Consider the following 24981-nt stretch of genomic DNA (forward strand, 5'->3'; position numbering starts at 1 on the left):
TTGTTGGGTAATGGGACGATAAATACTATGAAAGGCAATGTTATTTGTTCTACGATAGTACATATGACACATAAACGATGTTCTACAGCTCTTGAATATCGAAGTTGCCCCCGCCCGATATGACTCTTTGCAAGGGATAAAAACCAAGAGTCGTTTCATCCTCTACTTCTCTACTGGCGGCGAAGCACGTCCAGTAGCCTGCTCGTGTGTGGTGTGACTCAGCTTAGCCTCAACATCGCCCTTCTCAGCCTTGGTTGTAGAGTGAGTCGCAACACGAGTCTTCCAAGCTGGAGTTCCAATATATTTGATACCCTTAGGGTCCTCAAATATATGAGCAGTCTCCTCAAGTGTCTTTCCAGCTGTCTCTGGAAACATGAAGAAGACGTGAATAAACATGGCGACGTTGAAAACACCAAAAATGATGTAACTCTTCCACGTAATGTTCTCAAAAGCAACGGGTGTGAAAAGACCAAGAGCAGTGTTAAAAGCCCAGTTGGATGAAGTGGCGAAAGCGACACCCTTTCCTCGAAGACGAAGAGGGAACAGCTCGGGAGGGTATGTCCAGGAGGCAGGACCCCATGTTGGAGCGTAGGAAGCGACGAAGAGGTATGTGCAGGCGATGAGACCCTTTGCAGCACCTCCTCCGACACTCATAGATACTTGAGGTGAATCACGCTCATCTTTGGGGATGATTGTGCCGTGAGCAGCAAGAATTCCTGCGTTAGCAAACATCCATGTACACATGAGAGCAGCGCCGATGAGGAAGGTTGGACGACGTCCCCATTTGTCCATCCAGAGAAGAGCGGGGATCGTCATGAGGACGTTGATGATGTATTGGATAGAAGAGGCGAGAAGGTTGGCGTTGCCTGAATAACCCGCCATGGAAAAAACGTAGGAGATGTAGTACACTGCTTTGTTAGTATTGTGAGTCTCTCAAGGTATGGATAGAACTTACTCATGACGTTCATGCCAGTAAGCTGAGACCAGATCTGAGTAAAGACTCCAATAATAGTCCGGTTCAGCATGTTGGGCTTGAAGAGATCAAGATACGTAACATCAGCAATCGAGGCCTCAAAAGCACACATCTCCTTGATATCCTGCAACTCAAGAGCCACAAAGGGATGATCCGGGTCTCCATGTCCATGCACAAGCGTAAGTACAGCATGGCACTCATCCCAACGATCCTTTCTGGCTAGCCATCTGGGCGACTCGGGAAGAAGCATCATCATGAAGAAGAGGAAGATACCGGGAACCATCTGCAGACCCCAGGGAACACGGAATGCGGCGGTTGAGTAGTCGGCTGAGGTGCGGCCGCCGATGTTGGCGCTGCCGTAGGATATGTAGTACATGATCAGGATGCCCCAGGTGATGGCCCATTGCTGCATACCGATGAAGCGGCCGCGTTTGGAGGGGGGAGAGATTTCGGCGATGTAGACGGGGACTTGGGCGGATTCGATACCGACGGCTAAACCGTTGATGACACGGCCGACGACTAGCATTCCGATGTTTTGCGATGCGCAGGAAATGATAGAACCGATTGTCCTGGAAGATGTTAAAACCGGTCTGACTGGGAGTACACAAGCTTGACCTACCAGATGATGCAACCAACCATGATAGAGTACTTTCTTCCAAGACGATCGCTGAGAATACCAGAGCACAGAGCTCCCAGCCACGAACCAGCAGCCATACTAGCAGTGATACCGCCCTGGTTCAGCGACGTTGGACCACTGCAGTCCAAATCGTCGTTGAATGGGGGACCTTTAGGACCTTGGTTGAAGTAACATTTGTACGAGTTCTCTCCCAGCTGGGCAGAAATAGAGGAAATATCGAAGCCAAAGAGTGCACCGCCTACTACCGAAGTAGCAGCGATCACGTAAATGTTGCCAATAGGCATCTTGACATGTAAAATATGTTGTTGTTTGAGTCAATGACAGAGAGTAAGAGAACAACGGTGTAACTCAGGAGGTGAAGAATGTTATATATCCCCCCAGCCCAGGGTATCGGGTTACACCACTGGTTAAATCACTTTTGATGTGGAACATGTTGACGGGACCAGGTTTGGCGATTCTCGTGCTGCGATGTGAAGCCTTCTGACGCCGGAGATGATTGCCTGTTGTCGTATGTAGGACAGCGATCCACAGGACAGGCCATGGTAACGGTCTGTAACCGAGCGGTTGGACCAATTGCTTCATGACATGACGTCTGTTCTGACTGTTGAACAGTTGTGCCTGGTCTCACCCGGATTCTTCCATCTCGGCGACCCTATCATCCACTCTGCGGAGAATATTTCTCTTTTGGCGAGTGGTGTCATGGGGATCACATCACGATCAAGTCGGATCCGAACTGGTTTGTATGTGATAAAATATTCCCCGGATCTCCCCACAGGTTAATAGGTCCGAATACTCAGCTCAAGCGCTGCAATGAGAAGCGACAATTGATCTGGGTCTATGGGGAAGCTTAACGACTTGCGGAGAATGGGATTTGTCACATGCCCTGTCGTATTTCCGGAGTGTTGGAAGAGAATGCCTGATCTTTGGTCAACCCATGTTTTTGATCCTGTGATGGATGACAATAAGCGGCTCAATTGAGAACTGGCATTGTGTAATTGTGCCTAAATTGAATTGAATCCTCCTTGTCGTATTGATCTCTTGATCTAGGGTTCTGGAAGATGTTTGCCTGTCATGAGCGCATTTGGTGGGCAGATTCATTGTGAGTCTCGCTCAGTCCCGGTACCAACAGCCCTATCATCCTTGCTATTCCCGACAGAAGGATTCTTCAATTGTGATTTATGATACAGACCCATGCAGTATTTGAGCCCCCAGTTCCAGCATTTGTCAGGGCTGCATTGTTCCTTTAGGCACATGACGCGAGACTTGACAGGCCTAACAAGACCAGAAGACAACTCAATTCGCATAGCCGTCCATACGTCAATTATTCTTTAACAGTTAATTGAGCATTGCTTCTTTTGAGAAATAGAGTCTATAGGTACATACTGTCCCTCTATCGCATTTGCGACCGTGCTATGAATAACCACTCAACGTATCAGTGGTGGCTTGTAGAAACACACCTGTCTCAAACAACACAACTTCTCGCTCATGCATGTCACCCAAGTTCAACACAACTCATCAAACAAAGGCCGGGAAATAGAGCAACAATTTCATCGCCAAAAATCGCGGTACAGGTTCAACGACGTCCAAGTTCAATGCCCAGCGACTAAACGTGGCACGGTGCCGCACCAAGACTTGCTCATTGCCGGAGCTAACACTACCGATACTACCTTCATCAGGTTGGTCTTATTCACGAGAGTAGAGAAATCCTCCGAAATCCTTTAATATCTGCTGTCGAAATTGCAATGTCTATTGTCATGATGCTATCTTAATACACCCCAATGCTTCCTAAACTCCACCAATATCATGCCATGCCATGCCTCTAAATGCGCCCAAACCCATGTCATAACTAACCCAATGCTGAATGCAATGCACGCTCATGCATTCATATCCTATGCCCCAAACTCCTCAATCACGCTCCTCGCCTCAGTAAAGTCATTATCAACACCCACGTAACCCATCTTGAGCCCAAACCCTTCTGGTCCGCCAACCTTCATGCCCTTGTCTGTCTTCCACAGCGGATGCGCTGGTAGAGCAACGACGTTCACCCTCAAACCGTACCGCAAATCCTGAGAACCAATTCCCTCGCCGTCTTGGCCGAGGATGGATATTAGGTCGGGAACTGTGCATACAACCTCTTGCGATTCTTCCGAGCCGTCGGCGTCGCTGAGAGCGGCGTAGAGATACTCGTTCTGGAAGGGGATGACCATGTGCTTGTCACCGCTTGTGGTACTTTCCAATCCGTTTGTTTCGCGTTCGTCGGCGCTGAGCGGAGCAATTACCACTGAGCCCATTGTGTAGCCGCCGCCAATGTATCTTCTCACATCGACGATTTTACCGGTAAATAGTAGTTTTCCAGCGCAGACGTCAAACTATCATTAATTAGCATCGACTCTTATAAAAACGAAAGATGAACAACTTACAATTGCGTCTACATAGCTGGTCTTTTTTCGTCGGGCGTTGTGTACCGCGCGACCGAGATACCACGCTTGGGAAACAGTGTTGGGAACGCCGTGGGATTTAATCACAGAGCCGGGCAGAGGATTAGCGCAAACTGCACAGCCAAGACCAAGTTCGATGGTTGTTGTTCGAAGGAGGGACTCTAGACGCATGGGGGTGTCGGTGCTCTGGTCTTGTTAGCTACAGAATTGAAGGAGTCATGATTAAAGACTTACCATGACTACACTGACATTGCCTCTTGCATCGGACAAGACACACGGTGTAAGAGAGTGACCGTAAACACTAAATGTAGCTTCGATAACTTAGCGACGTAGTTCAGGCCCTAAGAAATAAAAGACTTACCGTGATACATGGTTGGGTATGCTCGACCCATGGCATCGCCATCGACGACAGGAACGTCGAAATGAACAGCCGAAGGAAAAGCACTCATACCATTTCCACCACCACTAGTCTCGTTAGCATCCATTTCCGTGTCTATTGCAGCGATCAACTTACATCTCATCAATATACATGCCGTCAAAAGTCTTGTTTCCAACGACCTTGTTCACAGCATTAATCCCCGTGACGATCTCATTACCACCCGCAATCCGCTCATTGATCACACTCGGACTACCATACCACGAACCAAAGCAAACCATGGCATCGTCGTCAAGAGCTTTGGGCGAAATGACTCTCATCTTCTTTTCCGGGTTCTTCCGTAGCGCATCCAGACTCTTGAGGTATTCGTGGTGTGTTGGTCCGCCGCCGCCCGTTCCGAGAACACCACATCCGGTGGCGATCATTTCTAGATCGACTTCTGAGAGATACCACACACCGTCTTGAACATCAGGCCTGTATGCGTCGAGGTCCACATGTAGAGATGGCTTGTATGTCGGTATCAAAGCACCAGGGACGCTAACTTTCTCACCCTCGTCCTCTTGAGTCTCGCGCATGCTTAACACAGGTGGTGAAGGTGGCGGCGTGAGCTCTTCAGGAATAGCCAATTGGCCAACAGCGCGTACTTGTATCCTGATAGCACCGTTGGACAAGTATTGCAGCGGCATCTTGTTGATCTCGACGATCTTGACATCGTTCTTCGCAGCGCCCTTGGCGATGGCGAGATCAATTGCTTTGGCGCACGCTGCGTCGACAATGACCTTTTCGGATCGTCCTTCGGGGATTTCCACAATGTCAATCTCACCAGAAACCTTTGCGATTGCTGCGCCGACTGCGTTGGCTGCGCCTTGGTGGATGGGCACGATGCACTTGTCCACGCCGGCGAGAGCCTCTGTGACGAGCAGGGCGCCTCCACCGACGAGAAGGACATGGACGGGCGCTGAAGAGACCTTCATTTGTTCAACGAGACTCTCCAGCATTCTGTTGAGTTCTTTGCGGCCGTTCTCCACAACAGAAGGAGGGACATCGTTGACCAGAGATGCATCTCCAAGGTTGACTTTACCCAGCGCGACGACAATGTCGGTCGCTGTCAAAGTCTTACCTCCAAAGACTCTTGCTTCCTGTTGTATACAATGACCAACTGATCCAGGACCGATGGTGACAGCCCCCGTCTCATCATTAACGTTCACTTTGCTTCCACCTCCTAGACCGATTGAGACAACCTCTGGCATTGAGAATGCGGTGCGAACGCCTCCCACCTCGACGAAACCGGGGGCTTGGCGAGGGAAACCAGAGGGGAGCAGAGCGCAGACATCAGTGGTTGTACCTCCAATGTCAACAACCAAAACTTGCGGTTCCTCCTCTTCCGATTGTGTCTCAGCCCTCTTATCCAACCCGGCGAGAAATGCGGCTCCGGTCATACTATTTGTTGGTCCACTTGCAAAAGTCTTGATGGGGAATTCGGCTGCTGTGTCGGCGTCGATCAATGTTCCGTCGTTTTGCGATAGGAAGAGAGGACATGTGAGTTGTAGTCGGTGCATGGCATGCTTGAACCCCTTCTTGACTCTGTGTCCAGTGCGTAGTATGGAGGCGTTGAGAATTGTCGCATTTTCACGCTCTAGAAATCCTGTTGGTCCGATGTCTTGAGAGCAGACAACTTGTAGTCCCGGACATTCCTCATAAATAATTCGTCGGCATCGTTCTTCGTGTAGGCCGTCGTGGTCGAGTGGTGAAAAGACGCCTACTAGAGCGATGACGCTGATACCCTTGGCGACAACATCCCTAGCCGTCCGTCTAATCTGTTCCTCGTCCAGTGGTAATATTTCCCTCCCGTCAATCTCAAGACCTCCATCGAGATAGTATACACCTCCGTCAAGAATTGTTCTTAGGCCGAGGGGGAAATCGGCAAAGGGTGGCAATTGTCTTGTAAACGGACCGCACAGCCTCAGCACAGCAACACGGTCGAGTCTTCTGGCATCTGCTTCTACAAGGGCGTTGATGAAATGTGTTGTTCCTATCGTAACGCTGAGAACACAGCTCTGGTCGACAGCAGAATCACGAATGACTGCTCTTATGGCTGCTTCGATGCCACTGGTGATGTCTTTTGTGGTGCTCGCTTTATGGGAGGCCAGGACGCCACGACCGGGGTTGTTGGTGGCTCGTATGTCGAGGATTGCGGCGTCAGTGTTTGTTCCTCCAACATCGACTCCGATTCGGTAGAGGGAGGGCATTGTGTTTCTCGTTTTATTTGTTTCGTGTTGGTGATGATCGAGTCGAGTCAAGTAGGTTCTTGTTAGTCAGTCCATTCACTTTTTTAGTTAATGGTTGTAATAATAGTAGCCAGAAGCCTGATAGCATTGGCTGTAGTGAGTTTATAGCATGATGGCTGTGAAGTGGAAGCTTCGGAAGGGGGAGTTTTATATGACTTTTTGCCGGTCCTCGTTTGACAACCCTGTACATCCATTACCCCGAAGCTAAGTATGCATGATTAAGGAAAGCATAGGAAAAGAAAGAAAAGAACAAAAAGAAAGCCCGACGATTTCCTTGTCGTGATCCATCCATGGTCGAGACATTCAAGGTGGGAGGGGCAAAAACTGGACAAGTTGGCCGACGCCAAGCGGCGTATAGACTAGTTGCCCGATCTAGTGGATTTTGACGGGCCCTGTTTCTCTGGTGGGGATAATATCAGCTACCCTGCGGGTGTCGTGATGCTGTGCTGTAGTGGTGTTGCTGCAGCTGAGGTGAGCCTCCATACCATGGGTGCATAACTCGGTACACTGCCCTGTGGTCAGCTACTGTAACTGGTCAGGACAGGGGGGGGGGAAGGTATGCCCGAAGATGGAGAAAGGCAAAGGAGAAAAAATCTGAACCATTCCCTCGGAGTATCCCCCCGGAACGAGGTGACTTTGGCCAAGTACTTGGGGTCGCAACCAACAGACCCAGGCCCAAGAATCGGAATCGGAATCTCATCTCATCTCATCTACTTATATCGTCGATCTTGCCTGTCTCTTCTTTTCTCTTTTTTTGTTTTCTGTCTATTGGCCAATGCGTTTCTTGGCCTACATATGTACATGTCTTCACATTCCATGACATGACCACATGAGTCTGGGGTAGTACAGAGTCGGGGGTTACAAATGCAGACAAACAAAAGCACCGTGTTACCCGGTCAAGGAATGGTCCGTCTCATATGTCATCTCATTTCCCCCCAGTAAAAAAGACAAGGCTAGCTGAGATTTGTTTGTTCTTGTTCTGCAGCTGGCCTCAATATTGAACAAACAATGCGGATCTTGATCTTATTTCTCTGTCTCTGTCAGGTAAAGCTGACGAACTAGTCTAAGGTTTCGGGGGCACTATTAGCTCCAAACTGAAATTGATGTTCCCCCCAGTTTCTTCTGGCTCGTCTCCCCCATATCTAAATTCTAAACCCCCCTTCCCCCTTCTCCTTCAATTCGTGACTGTAGGAAAAAGAAAGAAAAAAACAATATCGGCTTGAGCTACTGAACACACTATTGATCTTTAAATCCTGATCTTGGCTTTCGATCGGTCTAGAAGGGTTTACTCTTGTTCTCCATTGAGGCTATTCCCAGCCTCCCCCCATGGCTTTGACGAATCTTGTTCAGCGGCTTGAGCTACCGCGTGGCTCGCGATTTATTGTACGTCACACCTTTCTCTTTCTTTGACTTGTTCCCAAAAACGCGTCTTGTCAATTGAACTGACTGACCCAAATAGAATGAAGATGTTAGACCAGTAGCGAGCGAAAGACGAACATGGACGTTTTTGACCTTTCATAACTTTTGTATGTTTATCTCTTTTCCTTTCCATTGTTACCCAAGCAAATCATTCATGCATGCATGACTGCGTGCATAAGCGAGCTGTCTCTTTTTTCTTTTTGTCTTCTCTCGCCTTCCTATTCTGATCTCTGACCGGTGCAACATGGAACAGGGCTCTTGATCAATTGCAACATAGCGACCTACTTGACTGGTAGTGCTCTTATTCCTCTGGGCTTGACGTGGTGGCAGGCGATTATTGCAATTGTCCTGGGGAACATCTTCGCAACAGCTGCTCTAATTCTTGCTTCATTGGCGGGAGCTTATTATCACAGTAAGTTGTTCATCAATTGGTCAGACCAATAACTGACAATTGCAGTTGGTTTCCCTGTATTCAGCAGGGCGGTTTGGGGAATCTGGGGTTCTCAATTCGTCATCTGGAACCGCATCTTTCTCTCTCTAGGTATGTTCTCCCGTAGCCCTGGGGTGTATACCACCAACTGACACTCGACACTCGCAGTCTGGTATGGCTTCCAATCATGGGTTGGCGGACAATGCGTCTACCTCATGCTCCTATCATGGGATCCGTCCCTTGAGAAACACATCCCCAATACGATCCCTGCCTCGACGGGTATGACATCGGCCCAGTTCCTGTCGTACTTTATCTTTTGCGTCGCCACGCTCCCCCTCCTCTGGATCCGACCGCACAAGATACAAAAGTTCTTCAACATTGCCAGTTCAATCACCCTCGTCTTCTTCCTGGTGCTCTTGATATGGGCCCTCGCGACAATGGGGTCCGATGGCTTCGGCGACACCATCAGCGGCAGCACACCTCTTCCCACGACCGGTGGTCCGAATAGCGTTACTTGGTTGTTGATCTCGGGCATTATGTCGACAGTTGGAGGTATCGCCGCGGGCATTCTCAACCAGAACGACTACGCGCGTCTTGCCAGAGAACCCAGCGCTGCCATTTGGGGACAGGCCTTTGCTTTTCCCCTCTACAGCATTGGGGCGTCCGTGATTGGCATTTTGGTCACGGCTGCTACGCAAAAGCGAATGGGCGAGGCTATCTGGAACCCTCCTACTTTATTCGCAGCCATGCTGGCCAAGGATCCCACGTCGGGCACCCGAGCAGCCGTCTTCTTCGCCGGTCTCGCGCTTTCCATCTCGCAAATGGGCAGCAACTTGCCCGGCAACGCACTCTCGGGCGGCATCGACCTGGCGTCCGTCTTCCCCAGGTACATCAACATCCGTCGCGGCGCGTACCTGATGGCTCTCCTCAGCCCCATCGTCAACCCCTGGAGGCTCGTCAACACAGCTACCGTGTTCCTCACGGTCCTCTCGGGTTACAGCGTCTTCTTGGCGCCCATGACCGGTCTCATGGTCGCCCACTATAACCTGGTGGCAAAGGGGAAGATCAACGTCGATCACCTCTATGTGGGCCACAGCGAGAGCATTTATTGGTACAAGGCCGGTGTCAACTGGAGAGCATTTGCAGCGGTAAGTCGCGCTTTGACACGGAGATTATCCAATCGCAACATGAACTAACTTTTGTTGTCTCGTAGTGGATTGTAGGTGTCGTTCCACAGATGCCGGGCTTTATTGCGGCAGTAAACACGTCGGTTCACGTGTCAGACGGCGCGATTGAGCTATACAGACTCAATTATCTGTTTGGATTTGTCGTCAGTGCAGCGGTGTATTACGCCCTTCACTTGGTTGCGCCAGACGAGAAACTAGACAACTTTGTCAAAGACGGCGTCTCTGCCAAGGACACACAGCAAATGTACCATGACCGCTGGAACATGCCCTACACTGAGGGCGAGCCAGGGAGCCAGGAACACATCATACCGCACAGCAAGGGACCAAACTCCTTGGCGACGGTAGCGACGTCTTGTTAGATTGGGAGAGTGATACTGTACACTATTGTTTGAAAGTTGAGGCGAGCGATTGATTGAATGATTGGGCTGGGGAGCAGGAGTCACTTTTCCTTGTTTAGAGTTTATTAATTTAACCCTGTATTAATATTACAGACTCGTTCCCATGGCGCTGGGACCAGATCCATGATTCAGGCACAGGGGAGCATGGCACTCGCAAGCTACTCCCTGTATTGTGATCTTCAAGGATCTTCACCCGCGATTCGGATCCAATCTCCAAGCCGTCTGTGTGTGTGTTTTAATTGTAATGTAAACAACGGAATCACCAGTAAACAGTCATGGAAAAGTTCCAACTTGGTTTCCGTCATGAGAGACACACTCTGCCACAGATACAATACAAATACCAGTACGTAATTAGACAGCTCAGAAGCATCTTGTCTGCATTCGGTCAAAGCCGATCCTAACAAGTGCCGACACTACTGGACCTAAAGAAAGGACCCTCTTAACAAGTGCCCTCCAAGAGACCCCCCCTAGTCGGCCAACTTATCTTTTCCCCCATCCCATCCCTTCCCTCCATCACGCCAGTTCCTTTCTTTTCGCCGACGAACTCGCTTCCTTTGATCCTTCTTTCTGCAGTTCTTTTTTATTGCCCTTTTTGTGCCATTTACGGTGCACACGTGGAGACATACACACACACACACATACACACACCTCCGGACTATCTACTCCCCTTTGTTTCTCTCTCTCGGTTGGCTTCGGGTACCTGAGCCAGAGCCAGACCAGACCAGACCACAGACCCATAACCTACGGATCCTAACTATTGATCATGGATCATTCCCATTCCCATTCCATGGATCCTGAAAGGGCAACTTCTTCTTCGTCCACGCCCCGCAAGTTCAGCATTCGCAGTAACTTTGGTAAAGCGCGTCAGCCCAGAAGTCGCAAGAACAGACCCTGCGACGCTTGTCGTCGCCGTAAGACTGCTTGTGTCATTACTTCTGAGCCCCCATGTGAGATGCCATCCATCCCCCCCACTACCGCACTATCGGTTCTTCCATTTCATCTCATCTCATCTCATCATATCATCCTTGACACTTAATTAAGCCATATATACACACACACCATTTACTGTATTTGTGACTTGATTCAACTAACCAGTGCATCATTCGTAACTCCAGGTCTGTTTTGTAAAAGCAGAGGCTTGGTATGCCAATCTCTCTCCGATCCCGACGTTCTGGGCTCTCGGCCCGGTCCTTCGTCAGCTTCTGGTCATCATATCTACCCTGGTCCTGGCGGTCCATCACCTTCAACTGCCGACACGGCTAGGAGTCTCGATGCCACAAGTCCCGCTTCAATCACCGCTTCAGTTACGGCTTCAGTCACGGCATCAAACTCTGCCATTTCTCCATCGGCAGCCTCCGAAGTCAATCGCCACCACAGATCGGAGCCCTCGGCCGTTGTCCACAACGGCCTCGTCCGGCCCCATCCTCCCTCGGTCCCTGGTCAAAGCCCTTCGGCCCTCAACACCCTCAGCCTTGATCCACCCCGTTTACAGCCTAATCAGGAAGTTGTTTACGCCATTGAAGATGTACCAGGCCGGACAGCCCATGCCATGGCATTAGCCTCGGAGCAGGATCCTTACTTTCTCGACGCCTTTCGGTCGGTCCTTCTCAGCGAGAGAGAAGGCATTGACGCAAACTTTGTCCAGGTCTATCACGGCGGGCCTGATCAGGATGATTACCCGATGCACTTTTTGCTTCTGCTTGATGAGTTCCCCGACCACAAGAATGAGGCTAGACAGCATGCTTCAGACGCCATCGAACGTATTGTATGGCCCCATGGACCAGCCCTGGTTCGACTTTACTTCCGACACGTCCATTCAGGGTTCCCTGTTGTTCAAAAGTCTCGTTTCCTTAGACAATATGCAACCTCTAAACTAGACATACCCTCCTCACTACGGGGCGCCGTGTATGCGCTGGCCTGCGTCTTCTGGTCTCAAGACGCCCAGCTCGCCAGGATACCATGTCCCTTCAGACAGCATGAGCTGATCAACAACGCCCAAGAAGCATTGCGGCGAGAACTCGAAGCGCCTAATCTATCTCGGTTAATGTCAGCTCTGCTGTTGATTCATATGAAGCCACCCGAGATAGACAGTGTCGAGACCCCGTACACCTGGGTCATGGCGTGTCAAGCCACCTCTGTCGCTCAGATGCTCGGTCTTCACATGGACCCTGACAAGTGGAACATTGCGCCGTGGGAGAAGAGACTCCGCAAGAAGCTGTGGTGGGCTGTCTTTTATACAGACTGTTGGTCGTCGGTAGCCCACGGTAACCCCCCGCATATCAGTTACGAGTCCTTTACGACTCCGCCACCAGATATGGACGATCTTCGGTCCGGCGAGGACATCCCTGACGATCTGCGGTATATGATTGACCCCGAGGATGCCACCTTCCACGTAGTAGATGGAGCACGTTTCCTCGAGCAGATTACTGTATCAAGGGAAATGCGTGCTATCTTGGATTGTAGCCAGTGAGTCCAAATCAGTCTAATGCTTATGCGATCAATGACTAACATGTAACAGTGGCGTGCGATCTAATACGCAGACGCGTACGCAGTTGATCCCCATTCGAGAAACGCTCAAGGAATGGCACAGTCTTATCCCAAGTTGTTTGGCTGTAAGACCTTATGCTCACAATGGTATGTTCTTTACAAAGTTGGCCGATGGTATCTAACGGTTATCAGGACCCCTGCACATCTCCTTCTTTGCAACACAAGTACTGCTCTTCCGTGGTCTCATGTTCCCCGCCACGAGAGCCGCAAAGGTAACACCTGGTTCAAACCTGCAGAGGTGGCTGTCCACCGCTCTCGCAGAGTTCGAACTCTTTACCACCTTTATGTCATACATCACCGAGGAGGAACTCACTAGCTTCTGGGGTCGCTGTAAGTTTTCTCTAATCTCACCCATCTCTCATTGACTAACACAGCCTAGTTGCCCGATCACAGCTTATCCTTTGTGGAAACTTTCTCATATACTTGTTTCTCCTAGCCAGTGACCCTCGCGATATCGAGGCGGCTTATAGATTACTAGAGAAGTTCCACCTTTCACTGCAGCGGCTCGGTGCAACGGAAGACACGGCAGCGCAGGTCTTTTTGAGGCCTGTCATTCTTCGGATTGATTCGTTCTTTATGCAAGCGACCGAACTGATCAAGCATGGAAGAACGGTGAAGCTTGAACCGCCTGTCATGACGGTTCCAAGAGGAGAGTAGATAGTTCTGTACTAGAGTGACGTGGCACTCGTAATGAATTAATGATATCAAAAATACAACTATATCTGGTATACAAGGGCTTTTTACGGTGTCACACCAACCGTGCGTGGCACCATTATGACGACAATCCTCCATGTCTCGGCGAATATAGTATGCATGCATGCATGCATGTTTCTCAAGCCACCGTATCGTAACACCCTTGTCTTTGTCTTGCATGACAGTTGACGTCGGCCAACTCAACTCAGACGTGCTTCGCTTCCTGTAGATCGACAAGCTTAGCATCGGGGTAAGCAAAGAGTCCCCGCCCTCGCTTAGCAGTTGGCCGACGGTCTATCGACAAGGATTGTATGTATTGCCTCGAAAGAGTTGCTTGCATTAGTATCCTGCAATAATGTCGAAAAAGTTGCCCGTTCAGTCTGTTTGCTGTTGCATTCGTGAATTTGAGTATTGTCTTGGCGATCATGTTTTGTGATGTGCCTAGGTAGGCGAATTGATCGATTAATCAAGGCTGATCTGTCTAGGGTATATAGGCGAATTACAATCTTGACTTTGCAATATTGTATTGGAAGCTTTTGCATCTTTACACCTACCTCTTTATTAAGCAAAAGCCCTATTTACGATTACTGATCATTGTCAAGAGCGGTGTGTTTTATGGAAGAAGGGCTGGGAGAAGAGACAACTCCCACGTTGTTTAGCGATAGCCCTTTTAGCAGAACGCAGTTGACAGAAATTGCCGGATGATGTCGAGTCTGACAATAGCCTTTGTTATGATATTTCAATTGATACTTTGCCTTTTAGATATTATAGACAATACTTGTTATTTAACAATATCAACCATCTGTCGGATGCCCTCACTGATTGGCTAACCCCATATACAAACATACGAAACATATCAAGTGTTCCAATCAACCAAGAATCGTATCAAGAATGATATTCTGATGAATGTCAAGAAAACGAGTCTGAATGCAATTACTCATCTCTGACATAGTCTATGGCAGGTTGGCTTCCTTCTTACCGGTAACACAGATCACACCAGTAAGGGACACATCCATCCCGGAAAAGAGAGGGTTTCTACCGATGTTTTCACTTCTTAGACCCTTGAATAACGCCTGAAACCCGTCAAGTGTTATGTCCAACGTGGTAATAAGTGATCGAGTTTCTTCGGGGCCCTTGCCTATCCAGGCCTGTCTTGTCGAACCATCGTTCAAGTGTGCCCTCGTTTTATTGAACTATAATTTTCTCTTTCTCGAGCGGCCGCATCATAATGATCGAATGTATCTTCTATTTCAGTGTTGATAGGCCATGGAAATTGTATCAGAAATGGCTCGTTGACGAATGATATCGAGATATTGGTTGTGGAGTTACTAGTTTGAATCTCACCGCTCAGACTAGACCTTGTCAATATCTCATGCTTGTAGAAGACGTCAGACGTGCTCGGGCATAGAGTCACGAGTGACACTGCTTAGACCCGTGGGAATTGATGAGTTGTACCTAGGTCAGCTATGATATATCGGAATATACAACTATTGTCGTTGAACAAGAGATGATGTTGAATCGAGGTTCAGTCCCCATAATTTCTGTCATCCTTTCGTTCCATCAGCGGCTTTTTAGGCTTGACGCCATCTACGTCTACTGTCGGAAGCATACATCCGCCTGTTCCACCCGCGGACCGTGTCCCTCCATCCGAATACATTCATTCCTCCCCCAACCCCCCCCCAGCAAAGGAAGCATCGATTCGATGAATCCCTCCCTCTCGGAGAGTCATAATGTCAGAGTCAGGCCATACGATGTCAACAGCAGTCGAGTCTTCAGCGATAGCCGCCAAGCGTCGCCTAAGGCGCATACCTGACGAATCTCGTAAAAGAAATGCTCAGAGCTGTGACCGTTGTCGCAAGGTGAGTTGGCCTAGGCGTTTCTCTGTGAAACACAGCATGTCTCCATCTATCCACTCACGACCCGGCGCTGATTATGTGTCTACTCTAAGCGTCGGTGCAAGTGCGTGCCTGACCCTTCGGGCACAGGCTGCATTAACTGCGTCGAACATAATGTCACCTGCTCGTACACGGCGCCGCGTAAAACGCGCTTCTACGGGAGTGTCGATGATTTAAGCGATAGGTGCCGGCCGATCCAACCCCATTGTATAAGCTACACTCTTATTAACCCTGCAAACTTACCAGGTACCTTTGTCTCGAAGCTCTCGTCAAAGGCGCATTCCCGGATGAATCCCTCGATACCGTCAATGATCTTGCCAAATTGGGTCAACGAATGGGTTATAAAATGCCCAATATCTCTGACCCTAATCGCAAGCTGATTAAAGTTGAAGAGTTGGTATCAAGTCCGCCTAACAATACACACACACCATCAACAGGACCGGAAATTATTACCGCAGATGATGCTGCTGCTGCACCTGGTAAATCACAAAGTGAAGAGCCTCAGTCGTCGCTGGTCAAAGATAACTCTGGCCATCAACACTATATCGGTCCTTCAGGAACCCTTAATTTTTGGAATCAGTTACGAAACCTCGTTGATTCAAACGATAGTCAAACTACTCCAGGTCGTCTGGGAGTTACAAAGTTCACTCAGGATAACACGAGTCGACTCCTGGAGGCCGATGGACAAGATGAAGACGATCAACCCCAACGCAGTACTGTCTGGCCTCAGGATGGTCCTTCGCCCGGGTCCATGACATCTGCTATCGCGCGCGATTTTACACGTCTTCCCACTGCTGACATGGATGAGATTCTTGGCCAATTTCCTCCAAATGAAGTGTTGGAAAAGCTCATCCACTCATACTTCAAGAATGTCCATGATGACTTTCCTCTCTTCCATCGAGCCACCTTTGAAGAAGAATATGAGCTGTTTATCGTTCAAGCTCGACGGGATCCGCGTATTCCGAATTCAAGACCACTTCCACTACCCGACTGGGGCTGGATTGGTTGTCTTCATATGATTGTCGTATTTGGATCTATATCGGATAAGTTAATCCCCAACATTGACCATTCTGCCCTTCGGCGAAGATCAGTTACAGTGGCTAGAACCCTGCTGCCTCAGTTCATCGCAAAGTGCTCATTATCCAACGTTCGGGTCCTGTTACTGCTGGCCCTCTTCCTGCACAATAACAACGAAAGGAACGCGGCATGGAACATAGCAGGCACGGCAACTCGGATTGCCTTCGCTATGGGCCTTCATCGACTAGATATGAGTTCTTCGTTCCGGCCGCTCGAAAGAGAAGTCAGAAAATGGGTGTTCTGCACACTCTACGCATTCGAGCAATTTCTCGCATCAAGTCTTGGCCGACCTAGTGGTCTGCAAGAGCTTGACGTCGAAGTCGTACCGCCGAGGGAAGACTTTGTAGAAGGAGGCATAGGGACAGATGCTAGGCTCGTATCGTGGTCTGTCAAACTTCAGGCTATTCTAGCACGAACAAGACTACTCCATGGAGTAAACCGAAGCCCAGGACCGAAACTCGATGAGATTATGAATGCCCTGGATGGTTGGAAAAGAGACATAGGAAAGGCACCAGGGCTAGACGTCGCTTGGATAAAGTTGGAAGGCAGGGCGCTCCCATCACTGGATGGGGATGGTGCTGTTGATATGGAGGAACTTAAAGTCTCGTTGGCTTGGAAGACGGGTCCACAACTTCGCGCTGTCTTGCTGATGCACATTCAGTTTCACTATATCGCTATAGTTGCTACACGGCCACTGCTACTTCGCGACGTGGCATCGACGCGCAAGGCCGATGCTGACTCAGCCAAAGCACCGGTACCTACACACGCTGCGTTGTGTGTCAAGCACGCATGTCAACTGAGCTACCTCATGATACTTCTCGACCACTTCGACGTTCTCAACGGTCTTTCGGGGCTGGATGTTTTCTACGCTTACTGTTCAGCCATGATATTGATCCTTCGACTACTTCGACTACGGCCTGGCGAGCTGGTAGAAGGAGTCAAGCCGGATGAGGTAGCTCTACAAACAAAGATTCGACGCATAGTAGAGACCCTACGAAATGTCATCAACCACACCGAAAAATGCGGCTCAATGGCGCGACTCGCCCAAGTTGTTGATACATTCTCAGAGTGCGCCAATACCCCAAACGATCCACCGGCCACGTCAAATCTCCCTCCGCAAGGCATAAACACGAACACAATGCCGTATCCTCCTGGATGGACAGCTCAGCAAATGCAGCCACAGGACCCCCAAGCTCAAGGAATCGGGTCCATGGACGGTCTTCTGAACTTCTTGCCGTTCCCGGGAGTTGGAACAACAATTGAAGGGTCGATGGCACAGTTTATACCGGGAAGTGAGGTGGAAGTGGCTGGATGGCCCGAAATGGAGTTTCTGATGGAGGGATACGGAGAGACCAATAGAACAGGATATTATGGATAGACATGCATGGGTTATTGGACCAATTAATGCCACAATAGAGAAAGCTGCATCTTGATGAATTGATGAGTGTAACAGAGCCAAGACCTGTTGTTATAATAACTAGCTTGAAGCGAATTTCCGTAAAGAGTTGGCTTCGTGATGAGAGTACTTGCAACGTGTCATCTCACCCGCAGATGAATTACTCTTGTCATGAAGGACTACTCGGTCAAAGCACCCAAAGTCAAAGGCCCCCGTTATACGGGACAAAGGTACAAGGGTCTGCATCTGTATTGTGACAACTCCTCAGGGCCAGTATGGTGGGTCATTTCAACCCCCCTGCGCACATCATGAAGATGCTCTTTCTAGTGCTTACTTCTCTCAAATGTCGCTACCTGCAAGTCGTCCCTTCCCTTCAATTCTCCTTTTCTTGTGATTGCGCGAAACAACCTTGAAACGACGCCAAAATTCGAATGGCCCAACACACCACTGAGACCATGCAAGGTGAAGGCGAGGAAGCTACAGCCAGTAAGACTACGGATAGTAAGACTCGACATCGACGCGCTCACACGCGCAGCCGATTGGGGTGTTCGGAATGTCGCAGCCGCAGAGTGAAATGCGACGAGCAACGACCCCAATGGTGAGTCTTTGTCACTATATCTACCAACCTGTTGCCAATCTTAACAATTCATAAGCCAAAACTGTATCAATAGCAAGAGATCATGCGAGTACCCCCCTGTGAAGATCCCTCTGAGGGAGCGAAGGGCGCTAGAGAGGGCGGCGGGAGATGTTCAACCCTGGCAAGCAACAGTCACCTGGGAGAACACCCCTCGGGGAAATTCTAGATGTGCTCAAAGACCAGAATTGCCGAATTCAAAGTCTTTGTTGGGACAATTGGTCCTTTCGAGTTCAGCGGTTAATGTTGGTTGTTCCTCAATTAACATGCCGCTGAGATCGCAAGAGTTGTTTCACTATTGTACGTGGAATCCACCAGTAGGCTTATATATACTGACTTTAGCCTTTAGTTTGTGGAAATGCTTCAGCGTTTAGTGCTTTACCGAAAGACCACAGAAACAACTTGTACGATTATCTGCATCTCTTGATAGTGGTGTTTGTCCTAACAATGTATAGTCTTGCCTATACGATCTCAAACCCTGAGGCGCTAAGAAGTGCAGTACTAATGGCGGGAATACATTTCGCTTTCGACATTGGCCATCTGGACAAATTTGAACCGACATTTCTGTATCACAAGATTGAGACTGTACAGCAAGTGAGGAAGTTGATATCAAGGGGAGACCTCAAGCTACTTGCTGGGATTACCAAGCAGATCTCTACTCTAGCTTATGCAGAGGTCTGTAACACCCATTCGTGAACCGAGAGATATCATGCTGACTTGAGTAGCTCTGTCGAGGTGATATAAAATTGGCAGAGACTCATCTGAGCGTTATCTACGCTCTCTCAAACCGACTACAATGTCAACAGAATGACCAGTGCAAAACTCTCGATCAAGAGCTTTCAGATCGTTATTTTCTTCTGTCAGTTCCAATGCTTACCCAACTATTTCGATGATCGGCTAACAAAAGTAGAACGTCGACCTTTGTCAACGGTTTAGAAAGCCTCATCAAAGGCGTGGCTTGCAAACAAGGCCTGGGCGGCAGCGTGACCACCATGGAGTTGAGCGAGACAATGAACTTCCTCCACAATTTCCACTTGACCTCTGGCCAATTCTCGCATAAGAACACGGTCAAGGCCGTTCGGCTAATTCCAGCCTTCTTCGATGCCCCTCATGACGGCGCACAGTTACTCGACATTGACTATAGGCCTATACTCGAGTGTCTCCAGGGATTAGACGAGAATCCTGGGCCGAACGAACAATATGACTTTTGGCTGTATGGTCGGGCCTCGACATTTTGGTCCAATATCATCAACGCACATTTGAACTCTATCTACTACGAGGGCGACAGTAGTGAGTCCAACGCTACTACGCCCGAAGACTCGAGGTACATGACGCCCTGGTGTGCTTTGCTGGCGGCAGTAAAGTTTTATGTCGAACAGGTTGTTATCATATGGCGTCCCTTGAGGAGGGAGATATTCCTCCACGCTTTGCGTATCTTGCAGCGTGATATTGCGGTTGCTATGCAAAAGCCTGTGTCACTTCAACTGCCAGAGATGATGTTATGGGAATCGTTTCTTGGATTGGTTAGTATTCGTGGGCATGAGAAGTTTGGCGATATGGACCAGGAACCTGGTCTGAGGCCGTTCTTCGAAGAGATTGTAAGAAGCCAGAGCAAGGTGATGAGGCTATACACATGGGAAGATGTGAGGGGGGCGCTGGTGAGTATTCTATGGCCTGTTTCGACAAGTAAAGATGGATATATGAGTCGGATTTGGAAAACAGCCATGGCTGATGCAGTTGACTCCAAGATAGAATTATTATGATTGTATAGATGTTGTCTAATCTCGCTGAAGGAACATGTCGCATTGAGGATCACTGTGAATCGCTGAGAAATATTGAACCGGTCACATGGCCAACTTTACAGAGACCTCCAAGAATTCTGACTGTTGCAGCTGCAGCCTCACCAATCCGGACCTCGTGTCTCACAATCAAGTTACCCCTGTTGTGACACCGTGCTTCAGCTGGATGTACCAATCGTATGACCCAGTTCATTCGGAAAGTCCCTCCAATCACCGGGTTTCTCTCCCCTCTCAGGAGGGGCTCGGGTGAGATGGTTGGTGATGGACATGTGAGGGAACAGTTCGGTCTTCCGAGCCTTGCGGTGGCGTCAATAATCTGATAGACCGGTCTGAACACGACAGAGTGCCAAGCGTTCAACATGTCATTCAAAACAAAGAAAGGCTATAAGGTTTTTATTGTTTACTCCGGTCTATCCGTACCCTCTCATCCAGCTCCAGATTGTCCTCGTCTAAAAGTTCCGCCCACACATCTATCATGATTACCATTACATTATTCCAAAACAAACTCCCACGTGCCATAACAAATCTCAAATAAAACTGATCAGAAAAGAAAATTTAGCAGAAAAGAAAATTTAGCAGTCATCTGTGGGAGAAGCCAAATCTCTTGGTCCACTTAGAGATAGCTTGTCTTGTCTTTCCTCCTTCGGCCGGTACAGAGTCTGGGACTGTGACTTCATCTTGCGGTATCTCTGATGGTGGTGCACAGCAAGCCCGGCGAGACACAGCCGCTGCTGGCAATGCTAGCAGCCTGGCCTCCAAAGGGCCCACGAGTGCCGGGTAAATGCGGTGTCTGGTCTGACCACCATTGTTGGTAGGCTCGGAGCCTGGTAGACAGGCAATTCTCTTGTAACTGGCAACAGTACTTGGGGTCTGTTTCAAGGACGAAGAGCTGCTCGAGCTGTTCTGACGTGAATTGCCAAGAAATCTCCACCCCTGTGACTGCAGTGCGTTGCCCTGTTGTATCCAGTGAAATTTCCCCTCGATAGGGGCGTTCTGTGTGTAGCCTGGGACAGCGAGTTCTGGCTGTTCGTAATAACGAGCACTGACGTGTATCTGGACGTCGGAGAGGATAGTGTCGCACGCGTCGCACGTGGGTTCAGGGCCATTATTCTTGCCGTTGTCAGCTGTACGCAAGTAATTCGCGGCATTCCATGGCTGGCGCTTCTTAATCCCCATGAATAATCGAGTAATACGACTTGTACGGGCAATGGGACCGTCTATGCACGGTAAGTTGTCACCTGGATCGCGACCATAGCTGGGGAAGTACTCGTTGAGCTTCACTTCATCGAACCGCATACCGGAGTGCCACTGAAGTTGTTGGACAATCCAGGCGAGAGGGGCATGGACAAAGCTTTCTTTGCGTCGGTCAATCCAGCCCATATCGCCGTGGTTACCGACGAAGAAAACTTGATGGACATTCTTCCCTCTCATGTATGTTGGACTGAATGGTTCTCGTTGCTCGTGGAGAGCTAGACAGTGGAAGGAATTCTTGACGTCTTGAGTAGGATGAGTGTCAGTAACGAACAGAGTTCTGGATGCAATGAGCTGGAATACTTACTGCTTGCTACTGTAGAGACAATGTCTGCTTTTCTTGGCCCCCGGCGAAGGATGGACAGTGGCTTAGCGATGCCGTACAATGGCAACCCTAGGGAGCCGACTGTGTCGAAGCAACACAAAGCTTCAATCTCGACATTGTTCCACCCTGCTGGCTGTTAGAAAGCGAAAATTAGCACTGCTGTGAGGACCTTACTGTCATATTCCAATAGCTTGGGGTCGACGGGAAGTTGGAACATTGGATCCTTGTCGCATTGTTTATCCAAGAGATGGATAAAATTGTTATCGCACCGTCTAGGTAGACCAAGAAGGCTGATGATTTGGGCGAGGTACCGAGCAGCCCAGGCACCTTTAAATGTGTTAGACCTTTGGCATGTATTCTCGAGCAATAACATGGGTTAAGATATGGATAGTTACTAACCTCGGGAATATCCGCACAGTATAATTTTATCACCAGGAACATAAGCTGTGGCAATGCTTCCTGACATTCTGTTAGGGCAGTGGCACTATACAGGGTTGCACGGTGGGCGCTTACTGTATGCAGTGACGACGTTGTGCTGGGTTCCCCAACCGCAGAGGACTGGAACAATCAGCTGAGAGAAGGACACTGCAGATGAGAGGGATACTTACCGCCAAAAACACGAGTGAAAGGGGTGAAGCCGGACCCTACGCCTGGGACGAAAACATGGTTGAGGTTTTCGCTCTGCGATATGAGGTCAGGCAAGACTGAGACAACTGTGTCGCGACAGCTGCCGAGTCCGCCGGCTAGGGTACCTGATGCAGGTTAGGTGATAGGCTCGCAGGCTTTTCGCAGGGTCGTTTACCATCAAAAGACACCCACAGAAGTCTCGAGGTTTTGGCAGGTGGGACAGAACTCATGTTTGTCTCTGCCTTTGTTTGGATCAAGGGTGTGATTTGTGGCGTAATGATGCAGATAATGTGGAGGTGATCGTAGGGTCTTGATCTTGTAATGCAGCTGCTGATGAGACAGCGTTAAAGTGTTGCGGGATGGTTGAAAGATAGATGAAATAGATTGCTTGAAAAGAATGTTGAGTTGAATGGAGAATACTGAGAGTGAATGAGAGGGGCCAAAGTCGTTTATCTTATAGTAAGGAGAAAGAGAAAGGAATGACGAGGCCTGTAACTCTTTCTCCACGGGTTTCCGGTTTGCTGGGATATACCATTTTGGATTTTGGTGTCAAGACAGGGGTTTTAATCTTCAATGGCCAATGATATGATGCAAAAAACGAATAACATCCCAAGCTTCTGGCTTTCGTATGCTTGTGGCATTTTGCCTGTGCTTATGTCGTCACTGAAGCTTCGCGGTCTAGAACTCATCATGTCGCCACTGGAGCACGTTCCGTGGTTTCAAACATTACCATTTACGACCTGATGCATTGGCAGATATCAAGGATTGAACGTGCATCTTGAACAGTGAAGTTATGGTTATATTTTGAAAGTATACCTGGCCTGGTGCGGTAGAGACATAAACCTCACGATAATTTGGTATGTAGCCTTGCATATTAAGCTTAAGCTTAGCATAATAACCTTGCATAATGAGACATCCAATCATCAAGTCCCTGAATCCCGACAAACGAGTCGAGTTTGTGTCATTTATGCAGCGGTTACTACGGCATAGCGTGTGCATATGTTACCCAAAGAGCTACAAGACGGATGACTGGGAAACGTTACACCAAGTCAGGAACAGCAAACGGAAGATTGATAGGCCCAAGAAATTGATTGGATGTACGGAAACATAGCAAAACTGTTGTATCTGCACTGCATGCAAATAACTACTTGTTCAAGGTTAGTCAAGGAGAGCCCCTGGATCTGGAAATAACTCAACACCACAAATATGGGGACGCGCGGCAGTTGAAAGAAGGCTGAAGCCCCTTGCATGAGAGGGAATCCAGATTTGATTCTGTGCATACTTGCAGCTCCCTACTTCAAACGGAATACTTCCTCTAACGGCTAAACAACGCGTCTACCAATGACGTCTTGAGTAAAAGGACATGTCTCGTAGCAATCTTTGGAAGTCAAAAAGATCCGTGTTGACTTTTTACGATACAGTATTATACACATCACGGGGAAAGTAGCCATCGAAATGGACAAACTACAAGTGCATTGCCACCCTCGGCCTAAGGTCATGGCTTGGCTGACCATGGCTTCAGCGAAGTTGTTATTGGCCATTGACGACGATCGACTATGATGCCAAGGTTGATTATGAGACATTGGAACTGGCAATTGGCGTCAGCGAGAACAATTCCACTCTGCCCGTCTCAAGTAGAGAACAAGTAATAGTAATGTAAACTGATTGTTAGCTCGGTTTGTCTTTTTTGTTTCTTCGTTTCGGTGTTTGGGTATGTGGTACTCTTCATCGAACGCAGCGCGCATACCCTGGATCGCGGTGTTCTTGCAAAACACAACTCTCCTCGAGACACAAATTCGAGCCTTGAATGGTTGATCAGCCGAGGTATGATGCAGCCGTGACACCCTTTGTTTATTCGCTCGTCTCGCCTGAGAAGAATCGTAGGATGAAGGAGTTGTGCCATTGATCTAAGAATAGGAGTTTAGTCTTAGCAACGTCATTTAGTGACAGCCCCCATGCTGGAAGACGCCACGCAAGACCGTTCCTTGCTTGAGAGCATGTTAAATGTGTAGGTGTCTAGACCATCCTACCCACAGAGGTTCACTCATCCAGGCAGTCCATGGCCTCTTCGTAGGTCGGAGTCGTCGTAGTCGTCAGAGTATTATGGTGATTTCGTGTTGACAGGGGGTCAATGGGTAAAGACGGCATTGAAACGATAGACATAATTGTTAATGTACTATAATGAAGGGAGAATCAATCAAAAGTTGAGCTTCGATATAGTTATTGCTTGTAAAATAAACTTTTCGGCATGCTCGGAGGGTTGGGATTACCTTTAAGCATAATGAAAAGTCGGTCATTAAATTGTCCTTATGCTTGTCCTTAGCTACGCCACTTGTTGTTTCCTCAACCAAATTACAAAAAACAAAATATGAATCTTCGAGGTACTGGAAACCGGTGTGAGATTGTGGCTTGCCAAGTCTTCGTATTGACACAGCTTCACAAGAGACTGCAGCTGAAAATCCGATAGCGTCTTTACCGTGGACTCAATCCGAAGACATGCATAAGCGGGATGGAGCCACATCAGCGAGCCAAATCAACACTGAACATAGCCATATGCTGTGTAACCTGAAAACTTGGTTCTCCCAAACTCA

The 24981-nt window shown here is 48.8% G+C and overlaps 6 protein-coding genes across 6 annotated transcripts, besides 2 other annotated features; 3 read left to right on the forward strand and 3 right to left on the reverse strand.

The window, feature by feature from the left end:
* Nucleotides 1–162: 162 nt before the first annotated feature.
* FPSE_11425 (uncharacterized protein) lies at nt 163–1894 on the reverse strand (the record flags this gene model as incomplete). The annotated part of the gene is made up of 3 exons (XM_009264542.1): nt 163–908; nt 956–1542; nt 1593–1894. The coding sequence occupies 3 exons, from the start codon at nt 1892–1894 to the stop codon at nt 163–165; spliced, it is 1635 nt and encodes a 544-aa protein (XP_009262817.1).
* A 1605-nt stretch (nt 1895–3499) lies between these two features.
* Nucleotides 3500–6673, reverse strand: FPSE_11424 (uncharacterized protein; the record flags this gene model as incomplete). The annotated part of the gene is made up of 5 exons (XM_009264541.1): nt 3500–3979; nt 4031–4234; nt 4283–4359; nt 4410–4513; nt 4563–6673. 5 exons carry the CDS (start codon nt 6671–6673, stop codon nt 3500–3502), a joined length of 2976 nt encoding a protein of 991 aa, XP_009262816.1.
* A 1365-nt stretch (nt 6674–8038) lies between these two features.
* On the forward strand, nt 8039–10107 carry FPSE_11423 (uncharacterized protein; the record flags this gene model as incomplete). Its single annotated transcript, XM_009264540.1, has 6 exons — nt 8039–8095; nt 8172–8238; nt 8385–8543; nt 8589–8672; nt 8730–9709; nt 9775–10107. The coding sequence occupies 6 exons, from the start codon at nt 8039–8041 to the stop codon at nt 10105–10107; spliced, it is 1680 nt and encodes a 559-aa protein (XP_009262815.1).
* A 659-nt stretch (nt 10108–10766) lies between these two features.
* Nucleotides 10767–10794: a microsatellite.
* Nucleotides 10795–11138: 344 nt separating this feature from the next.
* Nucleotides 11139–11162: a microsatellite.
* Nucleotides 11163–15627: 4465 nt separating this feature from the next.
* On the forward strand, nt 15628–17736 carry FPSE_11422 (uncharacterized protein; the record flags this gene model as incomplete). Its single annotated transcript, XM_009264539.1, has 1 exon — nt 15628–17736. The coding sequence occupies one exon, from the start codon at nt 15628–15630 to the stop codon at nt 17734–17736; it is 2109 nt and encodes a 702-aa protein (XP_009262814.1).
* A 918-nt stretch (nt 17737–18654) lies between these two features.
* FPSE_11421 (uncharacterized protein) lies at nt 18655–20336 on the forward strand (the record flags this gene model as incomplete). The annotated part of the gene is made up of 6 exons (XM_009264538.1): nt 18655–18688; nt 18738–18792; nt 18844–19063; nt 19195–19247; nt 19299–20046; nt 20160–20336. 6 exons carry the CDS (start codon nt 18655–18657, stop codon nt 20334–20336), a joined length of 1287 nt encoding a protein of 428 aa, XP_009262813.1.
* A 430-nt stretch (nt 20337–20766) lies between these two features.
* On the reverse strand, nt 20767–22620 carry FPSE_11420 (uncharacterized protein; the record flags this gene model as incomplete). The annotated part of the gene is made up of 7 exons (XM_009264537.1): nt 20767–21683; nt 21746–21889; nt 21938–22090; nt 22163–22222; nt 22277–22321; nt 22372–22515; nt 22566–22620. The coding sequence occupies 7 exons, from the start codon at nt 22618–22620 to the stop codon at nt 20767–20769; spliced, it is 1518 nt and encodes a 505-aa protein (XP_009262812.1).
* Nucleotides 22621–24981: the final 2361 nt, after the last annotated feature.

The sequence above is a fragment of the Fusarium pseudograminearum genome, chromosome 1 (assembly GCF_000303195.2).
Source record: "Fusarium pseudograminearum CS3096 chromosome 1, whole genome shotgun sequence".
In the NCBI taxonomy this organism is placed as follows: domain Eukaryota; kingdom Fungi; phylum Ascomycota; class Sordariomycetes; order Hypocreales; family Nectriaceae; genus Fusarium; species Fusarium pseudograminearum.